The sequence below is a fragment of the Rhinolophus ferrumequinum genome, chromosome 12, assembly GCF_004115265.2.
Source record: "Rhinolophus ferrumequinum isolate MPI-CBG mRhiFer1 chromosome 12, mRhiFer1_v1.p, whole genome shotgun sequence".
Classification (NCBI taxonomy): domain Eukaryota; kingdom Metazoa; phylum Chordata; class Mammalia; order Chiroptera; family Rhinolophidae; genus Rhinolophus; species Rhinolophus ferrumequinum.
The window spans coordinates 41,324,931-41,351,245 of NC_046295.1; the positions used below are offsets into that span (position 1 = coordinate 41,324,931).

The 26,315-nt window shown below is 42.2% G+C and overlaps 1 protein-coding gene across 2 annotated transcripts in view; it reads left to right on the forward strand.

The window, feature by feature from the left end:
• The window catches only part of PCSK5 (proprotein convertase subtilisin/kexin type 5), a 400,588-nt gene that overhangs the window by 304,133 nt on the left and 70,140 nt on the right, over positions 1-26,315 (forward strand). For both annotated transcript variants that reach the window (XM_033123075.1, XM_033123076.1), the window contains exons 21-24: positions 14,954-15,056; positions 21,603-21,739; positions 24,090-24,296; positions 25,373-25,441. In XM_033123075.1, coding sequence (XP_032978966.1) covers positions 14,954-15,056; positions 21,603-21,739; positions 24,090-24,296; positions 25,373-25,441 — 516 coding nt within the window. The remainder of the gene's footprint in view (positions 1-14,953; positions 15,057-21,602; positions 21,740-24,089; positions 24,297-25,372; positions 25,442-26,315) is intronic.

The window sequence follows — 26,315 nt, forward strand, 5'->3', positions numbered from 1 at the left end:
GGCACGTAGTGGTCCAGGTCATGGAAATCATTCCTGACTTCAAAACTGAACTAGTCCTGTGGAGGAGGCACATGTTGGCAGAAATACCAGTTGATAAGTAGGACAAATTTAAAATATGTACAAATCACTACACAGCACAGAAAAAAAAAAACAGTTCAGCTGCATAATGGTGTGGTGGAAAGACACAGAGAAAGCTTCATAGAGGAGGCAACTTGAGTTGTAAATAAAGAGAAGTTTCTCTGGAAGAAGAGAGAAGGGATTAGGTACAAACCAAATGGATATTCTAAGAAAGATGTGTTTTAGTTGGTCTCCCCCAGGAACCAACCTTAAGACAAAGATTCAAGTGTAAGAGATTTATTTGGGAAATAAAAGAAAGTGCCAGTGGTGGAGTGGGAAAGCGAGAGAAGAAAGAAAAGTCAGCCAATAAAAGTCATGTTATTAAGCCAACTACCACACAGGGTAACTGGAGCTCAGTCCCATGGGGAAACTCTGGAAAATGATATAGAGCACAAGCCTCAGAGTTATCTCACGGGAGGAGCAATGGAACTGTGGTCTCCATACACCAAATCCCCATCATTCATTGGTTAGGAAAAACTCTTAAGAATCAGTTCCCTGGTTCTTCTGGCCTGCACTCCGAAGCACTGAAGAAAACATCATACTAATATCAGCAATACGCCCCCTGGAAGTTGGTTTCTGCACGGTGACATGGCCAAGGGATACGTGTGGGGCCCCAAAAGAATTTCCTACCATTCATAAGGAGAGCAGCAGGGGAGGAGGCTAGAGATTGAGGCAAGGGCCAAATTTTGAAGGATCTTGCAAGTCTTTCCTTGGGGCTTTATTCTGTATTGAGGGAGCAGCATTGGAAGATTTTAAGTAGGAGAGTAGTAGAAATTTTGAATTTGAGAAAGACCATTCTGGTTACAGAGTGGACAGAATGGGGGCAGGGAGCAGATAATGAATCCAGGAGACCAATTAGAAAGATAAATCTAGCACATGGGATGGGAAAGATCGGGCGAGAAGTCATGTGATGGTGCTGGAAATGGGGATGAGGAGATAGAACTGAGAGATGTTCAGGAGATAGAACTGACAGAAATTGTGAGGGAGACACGGGGTACAGGATGAGTTCCCTATGCTGGCTCTCCTGACTGGGTGCTGGTGGCACTCACCTAGACAGGGAGTGCAGGATGGATGTCAGTACTGGGGTAAGATTAGTCTTGTTGAACGTGTTGAATTGGAAATAACTGAAAAGCATCCAGGTGGACAGTATCGTGGGCAATAGGAGATAGGATTATTGAACTCAGGAGATAGATCTGGACCGGGAAGAGCTATTTAGGAATCACCACTTTATAGAAGACACTTGAAGATCGGTAAAAAGAAATTCTAAAATAAGTAACTAGAAGTTTATCATATGAGATGAGTTAGTTGAATGTTACTGTCAACATCCTTTCAGTCTCAAGTCCGTTGCCAACTTAGAGATGGCATGGTTTCTATCATCTCTGGGTATTATTTGCCTTTATTTCTCTCTACATCTTCCCAAGACAATTTTATTTCCCCTCAGCATAGTTGGATATGGAGAGGAAACAAGATAAATTGTAAGATTTGGAGCAAGCTGTGTAAACTCTCATTGTCAGCTTCTTCATTTGTAAAAAGGGAACTCCTAGGTGGAGATCAGCTTGTCTAATCGTCAATAGAAGAAACTTTCTTGAGAGAGAGAGAGACTTTCCGAAGCGCACTCTCTCCTGAACACAAAAGATATCAATCTGATGCTCTTACCTTACCAGGCACTTAGCCTGGTTGGTATAAGGACAATTCTCACTGCTCCTCAAAACTCCCACAGCTTTGTCTCCACTACACGTGTCTTTAACCTGCTGATGCTAGTTCATCTTTTACCTAAGACTTGGTAATTGATTGAAAAGCATCTTTTAGAATGGTCACAAAATCCATGTCAGAGGCTAAAACCTCTGTGATAAGCACCATGTGTAACAATTTACCTTCCTTCGGCATGGGCTTTACATTTGAGATGCATGGCTTTCCTGCCAGTCACCCTGGCCAAGGACGCATGTCCCCTCCACAGGAAAGTGTAGGTGGTGACATTTCTTTCACCGTCTTGGCATCTAAACATGATACTCTATCTGGTAACAATGCATTGAGCTCCTGATTGTTTATGGCATGGCTCTAGGCTGAATGAGCTGTGAACGCCTACACTTTCTCTTACTCTACCAACTCTTGTTACATGTGTATCAGAGAGACAACAAAGCCACTTGACGTTGAACAGCCCCCCAAAAAAACAGCTACTGTCAAAATAGTGCCTGTGGCATGTATATAAACATACCAAGCTATGCCAGGAGTTGCAGTTTCAAAACATCTGCCAGATCATCCCAACCAGCTTCCCTCCCATTCTCAGGCCCTGTCAATATTACCTTCATTTCTTTACTTGCTCAAGACCATGTCTTGAGCCTTCTCTTTCTCCATTCATCTCCTGAATGCAAGCAGTCATCATTTATCAATAATAGTATTTATTTATCACTTATTATATATCAGGTAGATTGTGCCAAGTGCTTGTATTTTATCAAATATGGTTGTTACAACAACTTTCTGAGATAGGACTGTTTTTATCCCACTTTACAGCGATGGAAATGAGGATTGAAGAAGTAGCCCCAAATCACACAGCTAGAGAAAGTGGCAGAGCTGGCATTTGAATCCAGCTTTCTCTTTCCCTCCTGTGCAGCATTAATAATCATTTCTTTTATTTATGAGGCATTTTGAAGTTTACAAAGCATTCTCACAAGGCATATCATTTCTTCCTCCAAATAGAGCAGAGAACTCGGCAGGACATATCTTATCCCATTTTCACAGAAGTGACTAAGACTCAAGAGTTTACCTGACTTGCTTAAATCCACCTGTGTCTGAGCCTCGGACTCAGCTCTTCTGACTTTTCTCACTATTCCCATAAATATCATACTCTTTGCTCAGAGTAGCTATTTCTTCTTTTGAAATGGCCAATGTATGACATTTACTAGGAGGCCAATTTTGGCTTTCTACAAAGACATTTCTGATAATCAGAGTTTTCCAAAAATCAAACAGGAGGAAATGAGTTCCCTATCCCTTTCTATTTTCATTCAAACCCTGGGCAGTCACTGGACTAGAAAAGCATAATTATGCCTAATCCCTGGAAGAGGGGAGAAGAAGGTAGATAGAGTAGAAGAGCTCTAAGACCCCTATCTCCCTGAGACCCTATAACTGCTTTCTGGGAACCACTCTGTCTTCATTTTGGTTGTATTAGCTCCATTCCCTCCCGCCTGGTTTACTGAAGCCATCTCCTAACTGACTTCCTGAACTCTCCCTTCCAATTCATCCAGTCTCCCTTGACAACGGTGATCGTCCGCGGAAGTTGTTCCCGTCAGTGACTTTCTTCAATGGCTCCCTTTGCCAATTGCACCCATTTGATATTCTGTGTGATGTTCCGTGATTTATCTATATCCTCTATCCCAACTCCTTTTTCATTTCCCCCAATTTCTGCGTCAGTTATTTGCCCAATTATTTGCCTGAGTCACAGAGACGTCACGCTTGTTTCAGCCTTTGCTTTCTTGGCTCCCCTCTCTAGAAACAGTCTCCACTTTCCCCCCTTGTCCCCCTAGACACGTCCCCTTTCTTTTCAAACCTAAGTCTATTTTATTTCAGTACAACAAAAAACTTTAATGAATTTCTTCCCCAAAACACAAAGCAAGTTTAGAACCAATCTTCTAGTCATGCAGCAAGGCCATGGGGACCCTAAAAATAACCCTGCTGGGGTACAATCAGCTGCCCTGTGCAACCATTAGATTTTGAACACTTGTTTCTATATTGGCTTATGTTCTTGGTATTTTCTGTGAGCTGATTCTGTCTCCTGGAGGGTAGTTACTGGACCTTCTTCCAACACATTCCCCAGAAAATGGTAAGCAAGCAACAGTTACAGGATGCATGATTGAGGTATCTAGGATTGCAATATTTTGACCTTACCCCCATATTCTCGCACACATACACATATGCACATGCAACCACCCACCAATTACTTGAATTTCCAGCATAGTGGAAAGGGCACGTGGCATTTAAATTAGCTGGGCCTGGGATAAATCCCATCTCCATTACTTTCTGGGAAAGGGAGTGCAGCAAAAGCTGGGTCAAAGGACTAGAGTTTGGAGTCTGACGTCTTGGGCTCTGCCATCACCTGGGTGACTTTAGTAGGTCCCTTGCTATCTCATTGCCTCGACTTTCTCAACAGAAAAATGAAGATGATAGAGAACGGTGGTTCCCAGTACCCTTCTTCCCCTCATGCGGTTACTGGTGTAAGGACTGAGTTAACACTAGTAAAGCACTCAGGACAATTCTTAGCATACAGTCATAACTGAATAAGTCATAGCTGTTCTTAGTATCACTGATTGGGTGACTTTAGACAAAGTTCTTAAATTTCCTGAGCCTCAGTTTTCTCATCTTTAAATGAGAAGTGTTCATCTCCACAAGCTGGCTCTGAGAATTAAATGTGAAAGCATTGAAAAAGCACCCAGCTTTCCCAGGAAAGGTTTCCTGATCTTTGACCCCAAGGCCTAGATTTCTAATGTCCAAACAACACATCTTTCTCCTGACTCTGCTCCTTATATCAGTTTCACATGTCCCTCATTCGTGCTACTGTAGTAAGCACTTGTTTTTATCCCATAGAAAATCTTGGCATCTTATAAATTCATCTTTAGAAAATTGCAACCTAAATTACACTAGATGATTGCATAAGCAAAAGACTTCAAACTCCCTGAGCCCACAGGCAGCTTTTCAACAGCCAGTCCCTGCCTATTTTAGCCAATATGAACAGCAGGAAGATGAATTGGCCCTCTCTGGGAGGGTCCGGGACCCCAGGCACATTATACCGTATAAAATGTGGTTAAGACGAATTTCCAGAGCAGCCTTGAAAGCAAGAAGAGTCAAAGCAGGTCAGACGGCCGCCGGAGGGAGTTTGGGGAGGGGCGGAGAGCCTGACTCACCCGCTCTGCCTGTGGGGATCACGGAACTGAGTGTCCTCAGAAAGGCAGGCTTCCCAGTCCTGGATGCTGAGCCCCGCCTCACTGCCTGGTGGCCGCAGACCTCAGCCACGGGCTGGGCGCTGAGGGCCCAGAACTCCTAACATGGGGACCAGACTGGTTGCCTTGGTTGCCTATTTCCTAGAAACGATGCTGAAGAGCACCGCGCACCCCACCCAGGACAGCGATGTGACTAGTGAAGGAAGGCACTGTTGCGCCCTGGGGAGACGCCGAGGGTCTGCTTCCAGGGGGCTTGGCTATGGAGACTGGAAGTCAGGCCCAAGGGAGGAGACTGCAAACTCAAATATGTACTGACTTGCTTACCTTCTAGCCAAGGCTGTGCTTCTCCCAGAGGAAATGAATTGTTCTCAGGGCTCCTGTAGACTTTCTGAGCTATTTTTGTCTCCAGTGAATGCAGAGTTGTTTTGCAAGGTCTTCCTCTGTTGTCAGCATGACTTCCCTGTATGACTCGGTTGGGAAGGCAAGTTCTCAGTTCCATATGGTGGAAGGATGCAGAGGCTGCAATTTCACTGCAGAACCACTGGCAGAGAAGGGGTGGAGGGATGCGTGTAGGGCATCTAAAGGAGATATCAAGGCATTGAGGTACCAGGTAAGACATGAGCACATTGAGTCACACCATTCTGGAATGTTTTGATGGGGCCAGAATCCTCTCATGAAATTATTAACGTCTGAGTCATTCCTTGGGTTCACATCAAGGGCATACAAATTAATTCGTAACCAATTCCTGACCACTGTGTTAAGAGCTGAGTGAAGACCAGTTATAGTCACAACTTTATGTTATTCCTGAGAGATGTCTCCGTGAGACGACAAGAGGGATACCATTGGGCAACAGAGGAATAACTGACCTGCCTTTCTGTCACATATTGCTTTGGGGAGCTCACAATTTTTTTTAGCAAGTTAATAATCCTAGAATGGTGGATTGATGGTGGAGGGTGAGAGGGCAGAGGGTTGCCATTTTCCTGACAAACTGACTACACTTTGGTACCAATCAAACAGGACCGTGCCTATTGAGTGGTTTAAAGTTAATAAAAAGGTTAATAAAATTGGAGTCCACTCCTCTAAGTAGTCCCTGAACAGTTGTGGAGAAAGGAAATCTTTTCTAGATATTTTATTTATGTTTACCATGCATTTCTAAGTCAACCTCAATATAAAGTCATTACCTGATAATAATCAGGAAAAGAACAGGGAACTGCAACGTTTGGGGCCATTTAACTTACAAATCTAAAGAAAGGTTAAGAAATGTTCAAAGCCATCTACACCAGAAGGAGTGAGTTGAGGTTTGAGTATCTCTAAAGCTCTTTCACTCTCTCGTGCTGCTTATCTGAGGGAACCGCTTTGCTCCCTGAAGCAGCAACAGCTAAAAATAAAAGTGCTTGATGAAGCACTTACTGTGTGCTAGTCTCTTTTCACATGTTAACTAAGTTAATCCTGCTGACACTCTAATGACATAGCTGTGATTATTTCCATTTTACAGATGAGTTGACTGAGGCTCAGAGAAGCTTTATAACTTGTGCACATTCACACAGCTAGCACAAGGCAGCACTGGAATCCACATGAAGGATACGTGCAGTTCACGTGTACCTGCCTCACTCCTTTCTGAGTGGGCAGAGGACAGCTCGAGGTCATCTAAGCACACAGTGTGAATGAGAGGAATCTCTAAGGTGGGGGAAGTGACGTTCTAAGGTGGTGCCAGGTGAGGTTCCAGTCCTGGATGCCATGCTTTGGACAGAGTCTAAAGCTCTGATAGGATGCAAACCGTGTGGGAGGAGGTTGGTAGGCAGGGAAATATCTGAGACGTTTTCCCTGACATTGAGGGATTCTGAGGCCTCTTGCCTCACAACACTAAGCCCCCACGTCCACCCCACCCATACAACACACACACACATTCATAATATATGACACTGACCCCATTTTCATTTTCATCTGTTTATGTGCTTCACCCTCACTGAGAGAGAGAGAGAGAGAGAGAGGAAACTGCAATTTGTCCCAATACCCACCAAGTAAGGAAGCAAAGTCCCTCCCGGCCACTCACCTAAAGAAGCAGCATTTAGTCCAAGCGCAGTGTCCATTCCACAGTGGGGCCACGTTCTGAACCTACTCGGTGAAACTCTGCTGAGGAGCTTTGTGTGCCCCTTTTCACAGAGATTCACCTATTTCCTACACACTTTTACCTCAGTACCCTGAGAAGGGCATCGCCCTGGCTCTGAAATTTTCCACAGCGAAGTGCAGGGGAAGCTGCCTTTGCTCTGGAACTGTCTCCCAGGGAAGCTGTCTCCCAGGGGCTGCCAGTTATAAAGGTTAACTTCCGTGGATTGCATCTTGCAGCCGAATTACTTTCAGAGGTCATTGTTCTCAGGGTCATTAATTTCAGGTGCCTCGTTATCACCAACATATGCAGCCAATACATTCTTCAAGTCCCCTCAGGGGTGGTAGAAAAGGCACAATTTGTAATCCAGTCAGACCAGGTTCGAGTGATGTACAGAGAGCTAACATTTTGATGCTTTATTTCCTTATTTGGTCAAATGGAGCTGACGGCTCCTACCCCACATTATTATTGGAGGTTTAGTGAGATGACATATTCAAAGTACCTGATAATTATTACTAATATTCTGTCATCCATTATGCTGGGTTCTGTGGTCTATTTTCTCATTTGAACCCAGCCACATTCTGAGAATGAGAGTATTATCCACAATACACAGAAGAGGAACATCAGGGAACAAGTGATTAATGTCAGACGGCCTGAGAAGGAAACTAAAATCAAACCCCAGGTAGCGATGACTCCAAAACGTATGCATTTACCCAACATAGTGTTTCCTACCAGGCTGGCTCTCAGGAGGCACACTACAAACTTTGGTTCCTTGCTTTACTTCCACACTTAGGCTTTTTAAAAAGCACTATTTGGTCACTCCCAATAAAACATATGGCAGCCTGACTAATCAAATGCCTCCCCAGTCACTATGGGACTGAGGGGTTCTGGGTGCCCCTCAGACCTGTCACTAGACAAACCAACAGATTTCTTAGAAGGCAGTATCTACTGCCCATGGATCGGCAGTGTTAATGATGACCCAATAAAAGACAAAATTTTCAATTACCCGCTACAGTCAAGGATCAGCTACAGCGCAGATGGAGCCCTAGGCCTTGGAATGCAACTTCATTCTCTTCCCAAGAGTATCTCTTTTCTCTTAATTAGTGATTAGGCTGCACTGGTTTAGCACGAGCCGGCAGGGCTTGAGGAAAGACTAAGCGAGTGTGGAAGAGGAAAGATAAAGTCAGCACTTTGGGAGTGGAATGTAGAGGAAGAGAAGGAGGGTGGATTGAGGATGTTCCCTCCCATGGGCCACTGGAGTACGGGAAGTGACAGCAGTGGTACTTTGAAGGGTTTAAGAGCAAGTTGTAAAAGCCGTTAGGGAGGCTCTTTGGTCACCATAGAAATGCAAGTGGATGATAACAAGTCTCATTCTTGTACCTGTGTTTTAGGACTCACACCATCACAGGCCACATCATCACAGGGAATATTTTGATCATTTTAAGCTCCTCGGGAAGGATTCTGGACTTTATCCCATGCACGTTCAAGGACGCTTGTTTAGTTCGAAAGTGTCAGGAAGGCTCTGTGGGCGGCAATCCTGCCATCTTCATCACCTCCAAAGTGAAAGGAAGTGATACAGCCTTTAGTCCTTGTGCTGTGCTCACTCATGGGTTTACACGGAAACTCTAGTCAACAACCTGTCCTCTCCAGTCATCCCCTTTCGCAGTGTCTCCCAAGTGTAACCTGCCTCGGGTTATCAGTAATGTTTTCCCAAAGGTAAATGAGTTATTCTCTCACGTTATGGTCACTTACACCGGCCACCATGTCCTGAACCCCACATATCCCCTCACTGTGAATGCATCAAATACTGTACATCAGATACTGTACATGAGAGTGGTCCTTCTGAAGCTACACATGGTGGGAACATTGGAGGATAAAATCTTACCCCTCAGGAGTAAGGGGATTGAGTGCACTAGAGAATCTATAGAAATTCTAGGCTCACTTACAGGAATAACAAAGACAACCCCTAAATAAACAGAGTGGCAGATAGGCAATAAATGCATTTCCATCTACCATACCCTGCTTACAGGAAAGTGTTCATGATTTTCCTCATGATTTCCTTATTAGTCAATGATAGAATTTGTAAATTAATTTTAATTGCAGATAATAATCACACTCATGCCTTTTGTCCCCCCTTGTGTCTGGTCTTGCTACCAACAGTTCAGCTTTTTTAATTTTAGCATCTTTAAGTTAGGACTTACAGTGACTGTGCACTAACACAGAGACAATGCAAAATTATCTTACTTGGGAACAAGATATGCAGGAACCAATTCATATGTACTAGATTTTCATATAAATGACCAGAAAGAGGTTACTATAATTCTGGTTATAAGTTACATCTGAAGAGCCAGTTTATTTTGTTTTCAGACAGCAGTTAAGCAGAAAATCCCTGTGCAGAACTCCAACCAATTATTTTATTCATTAAAAAAAAAAAATTCTGTGTTCCTCTTAGGAGCGTCTAACCTAATGGACAGAGCAAACAGCTTGTAAAATCTGAATTTGATAAGCAGAATTGCCTTTTAATAAATGGAGGGCCATTTTATCAGAGAAAATAAATTTGGAGGGTATATTCAATCATTAGAGTAAATCTACTTTGTGCAATATTCCTGCTCAAAGTTTATTTATTTTCACAGTGAATTCCTTTTTGATACCCTTACCTCACCAAGAGGTTTAGACAAGGCATGTGCTCAGTTCTGTCTTTTTATAAATAGCAAAGCTACTTGGAACAGCAAAATGGGAAATGAATCTGTACCAGGGAAATATTGCAGAAAGAGCATAGGCTCAGGCTCAGGCTCAGACACCTCTGTGTCACGGCCCAACTCTGCCACTTGCCTATTTGAATGAATTTATGCAAGATTTTTTATCTTTCTGAGCCTCTGTTTCTCATTTATAAAATGGGCTGTTGTCTGAATTAAACATTACAAAGAAAAACATTTGTAACACGGTAGGTGTCAATGAATGGGAGCCTGTGTGACTGCTACATCACCACTATATTTGAGGTGTGTTGGCCAAGACTTCACTTAAGATACTCGTTTTTTTCTTAGCAGCCTGACTGTGGTTAGGGCCCAAAACAACAGTAGAAACGAAAAGGATCAAGTCTTAATTCCTTGTGCTTTAGTGCAGACTAAAGGAAGCTAAACATTTGCAAGTGTATTGGACCCACAATTTCTTCACTCCATCTTTTTTACAGGAGTGTCAACCCATGAGGATGCCAGAGTAGTGTTTCAGGGTGTCTGCGCAAACCACACAGGTGAACCCCAGCACTTAGGAATGAAAAAACCATGAGACCAGGAAGGATGAGGCTTGTCAATCAGAAAACCCTGTCGGGGAAGAAAAGAGAAAGTTGTTGTTGAAAGGATGAGATAGAAAAGTGGTGGCCTCTATATACCTCCAGTCTGTGGAAGGAGAACTCTCCTTCTATCTCCCTGATATTCATTCTGCCTTTGTAAAATTCCACATTTAATGATGCTTTAAAAATTGAATTATTTCATTAGTATATAACTAGTTGAAAGTATAGCTGAGTATTAATTGTAGATGGGGGAAATTAATAAATGTATGGAATTCTTTTCATAAAAACTGGCTTTATACAGTGGTATGTTAAGGTGAAAACTAGGTATTGGCCTCCTTGCAAAAAGATAACATTATTTGATTAGCACTTGTGGTTGTAGTCATTCAGGAAAGTCGCACTCTATGATTTCTGTAATCTGAGTGATGAGGCACATAAAGAGAGGTCTGCAGATAATTCAATCCCCCAAGGTTGCTCACTGAAATAACCAGATCACAAATCGAATGGCTCATTTCTCATCAAATGTTCCTCCCATTTTCTCGTACTAATCACCCTTGCTAAAACAAAAGTTGTTTTGGACTCACACATCATAATCTATCTACTTATGTGTTTATTAATTTATTTACTTTATATATTTATTTGCTTAAACTCTACAACAAAATCGGCTCTAATCAATAAGGAAATATTACGAGGTACAAAGGAACACATGGCATCTTTGCAGGAGAAACGAAGCTCGTCTGGCTAGATAAGCCTAAAAAAAAAATATTCCTAGGTTAGTTTCAACCATGTTTCGTAGCTGTGGATGATATAATAAAGGTTTACGAATTCTGGATGGTTTTACAAGGTTTATTTGTAACGTAGACCTGTTGACGCAAACACGTGCTGCAGTATTAGCAGAGGTGGAACAGGCAGAGCATGCCATTTACTTGTAATTTTTTAGATTTACAAGTATTGATTTTTAAGCTGTGGCTTCAACATTTGAGACACTACTCCTCCCCATGAGACACCACTTCTTCAACATCCTTTGAACTATTGTAGAAGGAAATGAGAAAGGATCTAGAAGGGGAATGGAAAAAATTTTTTTATCACAGGAGAAAGACAATTTGGACATAATAATAATGGATGAAGACACCAGAAGGAAGAGCTTGTCGGATGGGATGGAGAATAAAATATTGGCCCCTGACGTCTGTGCTAAAAGTGATTTTTTTCTAAGAATTTTGTATATCACTCTTGTAATAAACATTCAGCTTCGTTGTGCAATAAAGACAGATGAGAAGAATTTGCTGCTCCAACAACCAAAAAAAAGCAACTTCACTATGTCCTTGGAATCTGGCTTCTTTGGTTTCAAATGTGCAGCAGAAAACTTGTGCCTGCGAGGGCTAGGGGCCGTTGTTTATGTAACTAATTGGACATCTACATAAATATGAAAATTGGGGCAGGTCCCTCTATTCTCATCTGTTCTAAAGCCAGAGTTTGCTCCACAGTTAAGAGGCATGCAGACTTGAGAGAGGTGCAGTTAAGCTGTCCTACGCTGACTTTCTTACATAAGCTTGACGTTTATGAGGTTTTCTCTATTTTGTTTCCAAATGGTAGGAGGGAAAAAACATGTTTTAAGGGTCACTTATCAGGGAAGAAATGTGCTTGGCCATGCTTTAGATTGGGGAAAACTTTTGAGGATGAAAGGAGATGTGAAGAAAAGATTGAAGACAGAGAGACTGATGAAGAAATATCCTGAGGAAAGATTAAGATCATTAGATGGAGAGCTGACAATGGCCAGGAAGAGAAACATACTTTCCTCAGAGACAAATGAACAGTTGAGAAGATAGAAAACAATTTTGACCGTGAGAAACTGTATGCTGAGGAAAGTCGGTATCTTATCAGCAAATTTGGTAATGAGGTCACCTTCTGGGAAAGAATGGGTGGAGCTAGGGTCTTGGGAAGATTCAGCTTCGCTCCAGTGAGAAATGCAAAAAGGGACGAAAAAGATGAATGAAAGGATGACAAAGTGGGGGTGACCTAGTCACAGTGGGCATAAGAAGGTTGTGTTTGGAAGTAATATTTGAAATCTCAGACATGGGGCAACTCTGAGTAAGGATTATATCTAACATGATTGTCTTTGTGAGTGCCAGTAGAGGCCATTATCGTTGAGCAGACCGAGGAAATACAAGGCCAAGTAATCAGTGCCACCTACTGGCTTATGAAAGCCAATGAGGAGGCAAAGAAGAGATACAGTGGAGAACTGAAAATTTCCACAGTAATATCTGAATAGCCCTTGGTTGACCTAGCCATGAATCACTGTAATCACAAAGGAGACTTTGGGTATAGAATGGTTTAACTCACTGAACCATCTCAGTAGCACTGAATTTAGCAGAGCAAGGTGTACTTAGTTTAAAATCCCACCCTAGTATTGGATCTAATACACCATGGATATTAAGGTGGATGGATATCAGTAGTTAGGAGTACCAAACCACTATGTCAGTTTCTATAAGCACCATTGCTGTCACCCATTATTAGCAAATTATTAGCATTGGCAATGTAGGCAAGATCTACTTCTTCCTACCAGGTCAGCCCCGGATCCTCTGTTCTTTATCTTGCTGATGCCTGGACTGATAATCACACAGCTCAATTAGTTGTGGCTCCTACACCAAGAGTGGAAGAGATTACACAAGGACAGTAATTAAGAGGAGGAATAGGGGAGCCTGAATAAATACAAAGAAGGCTACATAAATATGATGCCTACATTGTGTGAGACAGTCCCAACTTGAAATCACCACTCCTACTGGACAGAAATCCCCGTTTTTTCCTGCCTTGGGACCGCTGATTACCAAGAATGCAATTAGTCCATTCTAACACCTTTGTGTGAATTAGTAAAACATGCCCCCTACAGAGGCAGAGGCAGCCAACACCAGAGTGCATGGCTGGATTTCCACTCCCGTTTGGCCATGTGGGCAGGCACCTTGTGCAGTAAACAACTTGTACATCTGCATGTTTTGCCACCACTGGTACTCACTCTTTGGGGGCTAGTGCTCCTGAGAGTTACTCCTGGGCTAAGAACAACAGTCCCATTCTAAAAGTTCTATTTCAGATTCCGGATCCACACTGTACCTTGGCAACAACTGGAAGACAGAAGAGCAGAGTCCAGGCTGTGCAGGGTGTGCCACTGTCAGACACTTGCATTGCTCGGAATGTGTGATTTCTCCTGTAGTAATGAAGCTAATAGGATAACTCTATATGAAAGGCTTTTTGTGCTATATAAGGACAAACTCTAGCTATCTCTTTGTTTTCATGTTTGGGGTTTAGTGCTAGCAAGTGGGAGATTTATGTATGTAAGTTTTACCTTTCCCAATTGTACTCATTCAGTAAAGCTGTGGTAAAAAAGTATGGAGTGAATTTCCCTCCATTCCTTACCAATCAAGCCTGTGTTTCCAGGGCTTTTTTTTTTTCCATGCAACTACAATGGTCTAGTAAGTGAATCTTAGAGTTTCAGTAATACCACTTGATTAAACCATGGGCGAGTTCTGCTACCTCACTATTCTGGCTGAATCTCAGGTTGACAATTTTCAAACACACTTACAAGGGCTGTGAAAGTTGGGATGGGAGGCAAGTGAAGGTTGTGACTCTGCTGAAATCTGAATCTATAATTCCTGAACATGATCAATTTCTAAACCATACAAAGTGGCTCTTTGGATCAGACTGAAGGAACTTGTCAATTTCTTTTACGAAAATGGGAAGAGAGGATGAGTGTCGTGCGAGCAGAGGGTTGAATTCAAAGAGTAGAGACTGATCACTGGGTTATCACCTTCAAGGAGGTTGGCCTCTCTCCACCACCCTGCCATAGGTGTAATTTTTCAATTCAAAACAAACTTGTTCACAAGAAGTTTGTGAGGCTGGACTTGCTTCTATGGAAAGGCCTCATATGTGCTTTTCCTTCGGAAAGATAAGTTTTCCAGTTAAATGAAGAATTCTCTGGCTATCTCTTCATTGTTACTCTTTCAGGGTGAGATGCAGCTGACATCTGTCAAATGTCAGCCAAGCTTCAACTCCCATTCTTGACTAGTAACCACAATACTCCCCAGAGTGATGGGACAAGATCTGGGTAGGTCCGGCTTGTTGTTTGACTTGAACCAAGGCTATAAGTGGGGTCTCTGTGGGCCATAAGCCTTCAGCCTTTAACATGAAAGTCAGTCGGAGCTCATAAAAGGGTCCTGCAGGAAGCCCCCCTTGGCTTCTCTCTATTTATAAAATCTGGAGCACATGTTGACTAGATCCAAAATTATGTCATTGCTTCATAACTTTTTGAGGTTCCAAATTCCAAGGCCCTTGGGCGAGGAGCAGTTGTTATTATAAGGTCAGGATTTAGGACTGGCAACTGAAGCTCTTCAAGGTCTCTCCTCTCTGTGTTGTCTCTATTGCTTCTCGGCAGCCACAGAGAGATCTGGCTGCTCTCAGACTGACAGCCCAGGCAGCACTGCCATGTAGAAATGACGTAAACAACTACATTTTGTTCCCTAGGAGAATACTTTGATGAGCATGGACGCTGCCAGATCTGTGAAGCCTCGTGTGCCAAGTGCTGGGGGCCAAGTCAGGAAAACTGCACTGGCTGCCCTGACACAAGGTGAGTGGCCTCTCAGTATTTCCTATGGTTGAGAGCTTACAGGTTGCAGGATAGAGAAGGTGGTGCTTACCACCTTAGAGGCACCTATTGGGTCTACAAGACAAAGAAAAAACTCCTTCCCATGACATAGTAACCCTCTGTGGTCTGACCACAGCCCATCTCTGCAGTGTCTTTTCCTTATGATGCCCAGTACCCACTACAAGAATCAGCACCCTGGACACTAGAGGTGCTTTCTCATTGATGAAATGGTGCTGCCTTTGATGCCTGGAATCTCATTCCTTTCTGCACATCCAATCCCTCAACCATCACCTCCATCTGCCGAACAAATATCTACTCCTATTTCTAGAATCAGTTCAAGGGTAAACTCTTCTATGAAGGCATTTTTGACCTCTTCCCAGGAGAATTAACCTCTTCCTTTTTATGTTCCCCTGTACACTGTATAAACTTCCAAAAATGCAACATTTTAAGACATTCATTTACAAATCTATCTCTTCATTAGACTGTACACCCCTTAAAATACTCATCTTTGTATCTCTATCACAAAGAACCACGGTGCTAGGAAAATAGTAGGTACACAATATATTTTTGATAGCTGAATGAATGAGGAAATAGCAAGTATCCAAATGGAATGGGCATCTCTGCTATACACTGGGAACTGCTGATGAGGAGAGTTGGAAGCCTATTGAATTTTTAGTCAACACTCCTCTGAGTCTAGCACTTACTACTTGTTGGCTGACCGAGGGTTTGAATGGCCTCATCATTGTTCTGCTAAACGCATAGGAAGCAGAGTCTCTTCCCAGAGTCCAGTATGACCAGGCTGCTCCAGTGGCAGGTGAATCTCTAGGTTGGACGTTCTCTCTGCCTTACACACGGTCATTTCATCTAATTCTTCCACAGGATTGTAATATCCTGAGTAGGAACTGTGGTATATTTGTCTCTTTATTCCCCCACAGTGATCAGCATATAATAATAATTCAATCATGAGCTTGGCTCTCTAAATAGCTCCCTCAAAAAGAGAAAGAAGGAAGGAAAAGAGAAATAGAGAGAAGGAGAGAGGGAGGGAGAAAAGGAGGAACAGAAGGAAGGAGACACAAAATAACAAAAGTCTTAAGAACTTTCAATACTCAGCAATAAAAAAGAAATCTTGCTATTTGTGACAACATGGATGGACCTAGAGGGTATTATACTAAGTGAAATAAGTCAGAGAAAGACAAAAATTGTATCAGTTCACTTATATGTGGAATCTAAAAAAAACTAAACAAATGAACAAACAAAATAAAACCAACAGACTCATAGATACAGAGAACAAACTGATAGTTGTCAGAGTGTTGGGCGGTGGGGGGATGGACAAAAAAGCTGAAGGGGATTAATAGGTACAAACTTATAATTATAACACAAATAAGTCATGGGGATGTAATGTATAGCATAGGTGATACTGTCAACATCGCAACAACTGCATGGTGACTGATGGTTACCAGACTTCTCATGGTGATCACTTCGTAAGGTATATAAATGTCAAATCACTATGTTGTATACCTGAGACTAATATAATATTGTATGTCAAATATACTTTAATTGAAAAGAGCTTTATATTCCAGGAAAAAGATATTCAATGATAACTGTGATACCATTTTCCAAGTGTCTCTTTATCTATGCCTCTAAATGTTGAATGTGCTTTAAACCAGCTTCAGGGCATACTATCAGATACAGACAGCATTCCGAAATGGGTCCTATTTCTCGTCTAACTCCTCACGCTATCAATAATCAAATTCCATTGCATGTTTGGACATCTTCAAACTAAGGGAACTTTTCAGCATTTGTTTTATAAGGGAGCTACCATCATCCAGTGTATATTGCAGAAGTCATGATTGTCTCAGGCTCACAAGAAGTGAGAAACAAATTCTACTACCATAAACGGCCATTTAAAAAATCTCAGGCGGCCGATTGGAGCACGGTGTTCCTAACACCAATGTCGCCAGTTCAATGCCCACATGGGGCTGCACCCTCCACAACTGGATTGAAAAAAGAACAACAACTGGACATGGAGCTGATGGGTCCTGGAAAAACACACTGCTCCCCAATATTCCGCAATAAAAAAAAAAAATTAAAAAAAAAACCATCACAGTCCATTGGTATAAGATCAGAGATGCACCTCCTGGGACATTTGGGTCATTTAACTTGTTTAAGCAGCCCATTCTTTAGCTTTTGAAGAGAGAAAAGTATGTGTATGGATCTTTCCTTGTTCCACAGGAACAATTTTCTTCCCTGAGCACTCCATTTCTTTCCCCATCTCTCCTCCTTGATGTCAATATGCAAATGTGTCCAAGAAAGGGCATTGTATCATAACAATGAACTACCTGACTTCTTGTCTGCATTTTCCTGAAAGGGGATTGAGAAGATGAGGAGACAGAGACTATTTTGAAAGATGATAATGTTGACTTATTTGTTCTTGAAAGGGCAGCAAAGTATTTTCCCAAGTATTTCTTTCAGTGGAATCAGGTCCATTCAAGATAGTCTTGAGCATTTGGTTTATGTCTGGCTCTATGTTAGGTACAAGGCCCGTAAATTCTTATAGGTGACTCAGGAGCTCAAAGTCAAGGGATAGTGAAGCCCTCAGGGACAAGCAATAGTGGGGCAGCTTTAACACCCTAGGCCTGATCTGCACGCCAAATCTGCACTGGACAAGAGGATGCGTTATGGAAACTAGAGCTACAGAGGACACAGGCACTCCAGACCATGGAAGGAAGAAGCAGAGTTGTGACTTCAGGAGGAATAAATACCCTAACCTCTCCTCTCACTCTCAGATCTCCTGCTGGTGTTTCCCCTTGTCTGAAACTAACTGGAGGCCAATGGGAAACACCACAAGTGAGGGAAGTGAACTTGGAGATGCAGTCCCTCCTGGGCACACTTCCAGGACACAGCACGACAGGATGCTGAAAATGGATCTGGGGCAAGGGTAAAGGGAGACAAACAGAATAACCAGCACAGTTGGTCTGTCTGAGTTTCTTCCTATTCTTAAGTTTTTGGAAATCTCCAGTCCTGGTAGAATCATTTTCACCCTTAAAAGAGTTTAGAGGTTTGCTTCAAAACAACATGGGAGGGAAGTAAATCTGTGGGGATAGAAATGAAATAAGATTGGCCATGTGTTGATAATTATTGAAGTTGAATGATGAATACAATGGGGGTGTACTGTTATTTCTTGCACATATGTTTATATATATTTAAATTTTTCCATAATGATTTTTTAAAATAATTGAACCCTGAAGTTGTTTTACAACAAATCAAAATTTAAAAAGCCCTCTCTTCACTTTCTAGTTTTCCCTTTACATTTCCATCAACCCTTCAGTTTAACTCCTTAAAGACAACGGAAAACTTGGAGGAAGTTTGCCTCTGCTCTATACCATGTAGAGCTCTGTAATGTCGTAGTCTGCATTACCCAAGCTGATCTCTCATCCCAGTCCTGAAGGAGTTACAGAGTCAATGAACTAATTAAAAGCATTTAAAAGCTTTCTCTGTTCTGACCCACCCTCAAATATTTTATTTGATCTGCTTCAATGAATTCAGGAAAAAAAAGACGTTTTGCCAGATTTCACTCTGTTCAAACATTGAAGTACCAAGAAATTACATTAAGTGCCCTTGTGATGACTTTAGTTGGGCCAAATGAACAATCAGCACAGAGGACCAGCTAACCCTGACTTGACATCTCTTCTGTTCCAGCTCACATCACACACACACACACACACACACACACACACACACACACACACACTCTGCGGCTTCTGGAAATTTTCGTGCCAATGTTGAGAACATCACCTCTGCCCAGATCTTTAGCACTTGGTTTTGCCGCTTCCTTTCTTTCCATGAGCCCTGTTGGACCTGGAATGATTCACTGCTTATAAAAATGCCAAGAGCATGTGTGACTTGGGGAGAGAAGTGCATCCCTTATAGAGCTTAGCTTGCCCGAATGCCTCAGAAATCCACAAATTGTGTGACTGGTGGTCCCAGAGATGGCTTGAGTTGCCTTTAAAGAAAATTTGCATAAGCCCAATGGAGTCCAGAATAAGGTATGTATTCTCCTCTACTAGAGAAAATTTGTTGCTTTCGGTGGAAATCTGTGCCACTTGAAATGGTACTTTTCTTCAAGTTCCTTAGCAAGTTTTCTTGAGGGTGCTGGGGGAAGCGTGGGAGATGACGCAATTCCGTGGCTGCACTTCAGCATGACTGTTTTCTAGATCTTTCGATCTTTAGAAAGAATCATGCTCTTACAAAAACTGGGTGTGTTACCTGTGCTGTCCTTAGGGTAGAGGTGAAGAGAAGTGATTTAAAGCACACGTATGTGCTTGATACTTTCTTAAAATCAAGCACTCACATAAAAAAGGCAGCTCCTTCCCCACATAAACATGGAAGTATTACACTATCTATTTCACTCCTCTTCCCAGTTTCTGGATAATTTTAAATGTTTCCCTTCATTGAGAGTATTAGATCGCCTCACTCAATAGAAATAATTTCCCCCAATTTGTCATCTCTTTCTATAAAGGACAAAATTATGATGTACTTTCCATCTCTTTTTCAACCGAATTTAGCAAGTAAATGAATCCTCACAAATAAACATACCCCATTCTCCTTTTGGGCAGAACATTGAGTAGCTTCCTTGTTTAAAATCCTCAGAAAGTTCTTGCACAGTTTTTCTTAAAGGCAGCTTTTTGCGTTTTGTTTTTTTAACTAGCCACATCCAAATTATTCCTTGAAAAATCTTCTAGCTCAGAAGGCAGAGGGAGGGTGGGGCCAGGATAGTCCAGTTGGCATTAGTGCCATCCGCTAAAATTCTGGACTGGGCACACAGTCTTCTCAGTATACACCAGGGTGCAGGGGATCTGTTTTGACATGGACAACCAGATGTGTGTGTGTGTCTGGTTAGGGCTGGGACTCCATGCTCTGTAATAGGCCAATAGATTGTTCTCTACAGTGGTGCTGGGTATGGTGACCAGAACCTGGGGGGAAAAGAATGAGGTGGACTTCTATCTTCTGCCCTTGGCTTTAATCCCATTCTGTCTCCAAACAGATGCAAATGACACAGACTGGGAGGGAGTAGGAATAAGATGGAAGATTGCAAGTAACACATTATTCAGGATGCCTTGCCCCACCCCAATTTCCTCCACGCCTGGGAATGAAAATGCTTATCTCCAGTTTAGGGCTGGCTCTCGCTATGGAAACAGTAGGAAACAGTGGGATTTAGACAAGCCAGTGCCACTCCAAGAACAAGTTGCATGAGCCCTCTCCCTGGCCTTCCATGTGACATCCGGTCTGAGTGGAGAGAGGTGGTGGAGAGAGAAGGAAACCCTACCTTCGTTTGCAGGCCCTCAGCAATCTCAGGCCTGGATGCCAGTGTTATGTGTTATGTCTTCGGGGGCCATGTATGTGCTACGTGCTCAGTTAACCTTCCAACTGATACAAGAACTACTACTCAAAAGAAGCTCCACAAAGCACCAATTGGGCACCACCTGTATTACTTAGGAATCATTGGACCAGTTCCGTAGTAATCCAGACTATCAGTGAGCACCACATGGAGCTCCCGTTCTGCAAGTGTGTTCCCCAGACCAGCAGCATGCGCATCACCCAGGAACCTGTCAAAAGTATAAATTCTCAGCTCTCTCCCGCCAAGACCTGCAGATTAAAAACTCTAGGGATGGAGCCCCCCAGCTCACGTCATCATTCATATTACCTATCTGACTCTTGCACTTGGGAAACGGTTTCATTTTTTTCTGAGCAAATATCTTAGATGCACTTTATCACATTTGCCCTTGGGATTACTCTGCAAAGGCAAAAGAGAAGCAAAACTACAAAAATATTAACCACCATGTTATGATATATATTGTATGTGTATAAAGCCAAAGGTCCTAGAAGCCCACATGCTAACTTATGTGCAGTGCTCTTGTAGGTGACTGCAAACATGGTCAGAAAATAGAGACTGTAGTACCCTATACATCAGGAATGCTTGCAAAAATGACACTCAAAATCTGAGTTCACTGATTACTTGCCTTATGCACCAACTTTATGTATAGCACCTAAGCTATAGGATAGTCCTTCATTCTACCCTTTGAAAGACCTTGGAGTTGACCTTTTCCTTGCAAAGTGTGGGCATTCTGATAACTAAAGAAAGAATATTTTCTCCAAGGCCTCTGGATTCAAAGTCCCATTGAGTGTCCTGAAAGTTCAGAGACCATCATCGGACTGTGGGCTGGGTTTGGCTGGGGCCTACGTTATGCGTTTCATTCCTGTAGGCACTGGTTAGTTTGGAACCAGAATCAGGATTGCATCCCCAGCCAGTTTCTGGTATCCCTGCTGTTTGGTCCAAACCTTGGGACAAGGATGGGTACGTGACTAATGTTCCACATGGTCTAAGATGATCAGTCCCAGGCATCTCCCTGGTTTCTGGAACAATGAAACCGAGTTTGTGCAATGAAACATGAACACCACATGTTCTAACACTTAAGGCTATTCCAGAAAGTCACCCTTACAAACTCTAAAAGTCTGCTTTTCCTCTAGGGTTTTTGATGATGGCCGCTGCGTTTTGAACTGTCCCTCAGGCAAATTTGAATTTATGAACCAATGCCATCTCTGCCACTACACCTGCCAAGAATGCCAAGGAAATGAGCCTTCCAGCTGTACCTCCTGTGGAGTCGGTGAGGGAGTCGGGTTGCTCACTTGGTCTTTGTTGTTTCAACCCTGTTCTCCCATGGGACATTAGTTGGTTTGATTCAGAAGCTTCATCTCTGGGGACAAGGGGTTGAGATTAGACAGCTGTTCATTCGAGAGTATGTACAACCTTGAAGTTTCTGCTTGTTGTCAGGACACAAGTTTACATTATTGTAGACACAGACTCGCTGCCCCTGAGGAAATGAGAGAGGAGCTAAGAGGTGTCTTTCCAGAGAAGGGGAAAGAAAGGGCATGCAAATGTGACGTCAGACATGAGATAGACAGTAAAGCTAAGATTTGTTGAGGTAAAAGTGAAAAGCTAGGAAATTAAGACAGACACATTCAGTCTTTAAGAGAAATACTGTAATAGATGTTGTGTCCGGGTCTCCCCAGCCATGAGTTATGCCATTTAGGAGTTGTCAAATCCCTGTGGGAACAAAGTAACCATTTCCAAACACAAATATGGCCTTCTCTGTCCCAGTTTTAATAACTCCAAGTTCCTGCTGTCATTGGATTATATCCCATGATCTCGAAGGTCGTCTGCAGTGTGACGTTGACTCCTCTCCAGCCTCCCTTCACAGCCCCGTCCCGCTTTGACCCACGTGGGACAGAGTCCCATTTCCTCTGATATCTGACTCAATCATCCTAAAGTTTTATTTTAAGATCCAGTTGGATGTGTTGGAAAAATAGGAATATTGCCGAATATTAATTCACTCACTCACTCGTTCAATCATTCAATCATTCAGCGAATATATATTTACAACACATTCTATGCCAGGTTGCCCCCCGGCCTCTGAATCCTGACTTAATGTCAGGGGAAGATACAGAGAATTATAACTGTGGATAAAGAGGAGAGTAGGTTACTCACTGCTCTCCCTTAGATCTTCCCACCTGTAGCTGAGAAGTTTAGCTCTCAGAAAAAAAGGATCTTTTCTGAATGAGTCAAGAAAATGGGGGTTGCTAGTTTCATGATGTGCCTGAGAAGAACATATCTCGGAAGGTCAACCCTTTTGTAGTCTCCTGAGATTCCAGTTCCAACAGATCCGGATTTTATGCTCCACAATGTTGACCTATAGCAGTAGAATCACCAAATGCACATTACATCCTCCCAAACACGCCTTCCTTTAGAGGATAATGTTCTCTTAACTCAAACTGAGAGACCGCAGACATTGTTTTGCATCACCTCTACGGAAGCCCTCTTTATTTTCTTTGTTCCCACAGGAACAGTAGACTTTTGGCATGAAATCACCATCAGAAAACAGGCAGCTTCAGAGTCCAAATCCATGCGTGTGGTTTTTAAATTCTATTTTAACAAAGGTTTTAATTAAATAAGAAACATTACATTAAACCATTTCAGAATGCTGAGTTTACGGGTAAAAAAAAGGTAGTTGAATGTTGGCAGTTTCATGTGGTTCAATCTTATACTGACTTTCAGTTTCTGAACTTGCAACACAGGGTCTGTGCTATCTTTGTCCACAAAACCAGCAGCCTTGCCTTTTGAAGGTCGATGATTCTGGATCCACATGTGGTATATCACATGATGAGTGAACACTAGACCCCAGTTATTTTGGGTAGCATAGATCAGCTGTTCTTCTGAGACTGGAGCATATGGGAGACCTGATTCAGAGAAGATGGATGTTCTAAACACACTCAGCACAAACAAAACCTCCAGGAGGGTGGGGGCAGGAAACCTCGGTGTACCATATTAATCTTGTCTTTTAATATATACTTTTGTAATGAAAAATAATTAATTTTCATTAATTGCAATTGTTTATAGAATTAGAATTTTCCATTTTATCTAGGAACAAATTTCCAGTTTCATGCTACGGGTACTGCTGATTCTTTCCTCGGAGAGTCCAGTCTTGACATGACAGACGCTCAGGAAGTTTCAGGAATGCTGCAAAAGGAGTCAAAGAGGAGTGCTTGGTCTTGTGCTTCAATAGGCTGCCATTATAGAAATTGGCAGCTGTGCAAATGTTCGGACCTTAGTTAACACAAGTGTGTGATTTTGATAACAGAAGTCAAAATCATTCTTAAAGATTGCACTGTCATAAAACCTGTTTATCAGTAAACATTTACTTATTCTCATGGGATCTCTATAGCCCCCAAGTCTTCGAGCTTCCACAGATACCAAAAGGAGCCCAAGAAAAACTTTTCAACTATAATACAAGTATACAGATACTACATTTTTCACTAAATCCATTCTTATACATCTAGTCCCCAAGGAGCCTAAGCAGTCAGTCATATCTTTTTTTTTTTTAATAAAAGGTCTTAGTTATATTAGCTTCATGGTTAATTGTGTACATTTTCCCTCTTTTGTTGTCCCTGTTTATTCAGATAAATACGGCCGGGAACGCTTCTTGTACCAGGGGGAGTGTCGAGAGAGCTGCCCAGTGGGGCACTACCCTGCTGAGGGACACACCTGCCAGCACTGCCCAGAAAACTGTGAGCTTTGCCACAGCGCACACATCTGCACACGATGTATCAATGGCTACTTCATAGTACCCACCAACCACACCTGCCAGAAGTTAGAGTGTGGACAAGGTAACGCTGCTTTGGGGCCACTGCCCTCCCTCCACCAGGAGGTGACATGAGGAACTGCACCCCTAGATGTCCCACAGATGTGAACTGTCTTCTTGGTTTACTGTCACTGCCTGGGATAACTGAGTGACTATATGTCAAGTGGGGACAATGACAGTTGCTCCTCTCTCTTCCCCCACACACCTGTTCTCTGGGTTTCCCCAGACACAATCCAAGGGCATAGGAGTGCAGCTGATCACATAGAAATTGATCTTGAGTTGAAGGATTTGAGGTCAGGGTATACTGGAGAGAAAATGAGATTAGAATCAGAAAACCTGGCTGACAATTTTCTCCTTCCTCATTACTCGTTATGAGATTCTGGGCAAAATTAGTGTGATTTCTCTATGCCTTGCTTGGTTTCTTCATAGCACCAAGACGGCTGCTGGGAGAAGCCAATGAGGATCAGCTACCTAAACTACCTAAAAATATTAAAATGGTGTGTGAATCATATGTTATTGTTATTGCCTAATTCCTTGTCTCACGTGGGAAGAGGGAGATTTAAAAACAGCACTTACAGTTATTGTTCTCTTCCATGCGGGAATGCTGCAGACTTTCACTGCTTTGTATAAGACTTATGCCTAATCTGATGCTGAAGAGAGCCCCAAGATAGTTCCAGAATAATTGAAACACATTCTTTTTCTTCTTAATGTTTACTAATATTGCACAGGATTTAAAAATTAACAGAAAAGTATTTAGAAGGACAGATTAAAAGAGATAGAGCCTGTTCATTTATATACCCAATTCCATATTCCCAGAAGCAGAACTTATTTCTTTCATAAATAAAAGCCACTTGCTTGACTTTAACACAAGTTGCATGGCACATAGTTCAATTTTGTTCTACTATTTGCACCAATCAAGCTGATCTAATTGATTGAATTAATAAAGGAGATAAAAATGTGTAACACAAAGATTCTTAAAGATGGTTTTGGGTTTCATAATTGCTCTATGACTTGCTTAAAAATAAGCTATGCACCAACGTAGCAACTGATGTGTCTCCACTCAGTGAAAGTGAATTGTTTTTCACTCTTCTCACTGTATAGATGAAGTTCAAGACCCAGACTATGAAGAATGCATACCTTGTGAAGAAGGATGTCTGGGATGCAGCTTGGGTATGTCATCTTTCTTTGCTGGTTAAAGAGTTGAAATAGTTGTGTCTGTTTTCACACATCCTTATCCTGTCATTCCTTCCGCAGGGACTCTTGTCATTGTTGTCATGATCCGTGTCATCATCAATATCCATTAAATAGACTCACTCCCATACAAACAGGGTCTCATTAAGAAACGCTCCCCTTTGAAGCAATGGATAGGTCACTTGTGTTCAAGAAATTCAGGTTTAGGAAAGAACAGGCATTTTTTCCTCTGGTTGTTGGCTAATTGGCAGGGGATACCTACAGCAGCTATGTTTCACAGTGCAGGGACTTGGCCTCTCCTTAGCTTCTCAAGGTCACAAATTTGAAGATGAACAATGATGCGAGAGAAATAAACTCGACCTAAGAAATGCTTAATTATTCTAACTCACTTGGTATGTAAAACACAAAAGTCTGTCAGGAGTTGGAAGTTTTCCTTTGCAAAAATGACTCTATTGCTTCAAACCTAAGACTATCCTTAAAGAAGAAAGCAATGTGGTGACAGTGAGTTGAAATCCCCATCATATAATAGAAAGCACTTGTCAGTCTTCACATAATTCACTGGTTCACATCACTGACTCTTCCTTTCCCCCCAGGCCTGCCTGATTCTCCTGTGGAAAGGGTGGTAGTAACAGTCTGTACCACACAGCACCATTGGATTGTATGTGAAATGAAAAATAGGGAAGCCACTAAATTCCAGGAATGTATTTTGGTGTAAATTTAGGCAAGATATTGAAACTAATTAGCATTTGGGTCTGTGGATCGTTGAAAGGAAACCCAACCTAAATTAAAGATTGAAGGAATAATTTCTCTTCATGCAGTTTCCATGTTTTCTCTAATCAGATTTGTTTATGAG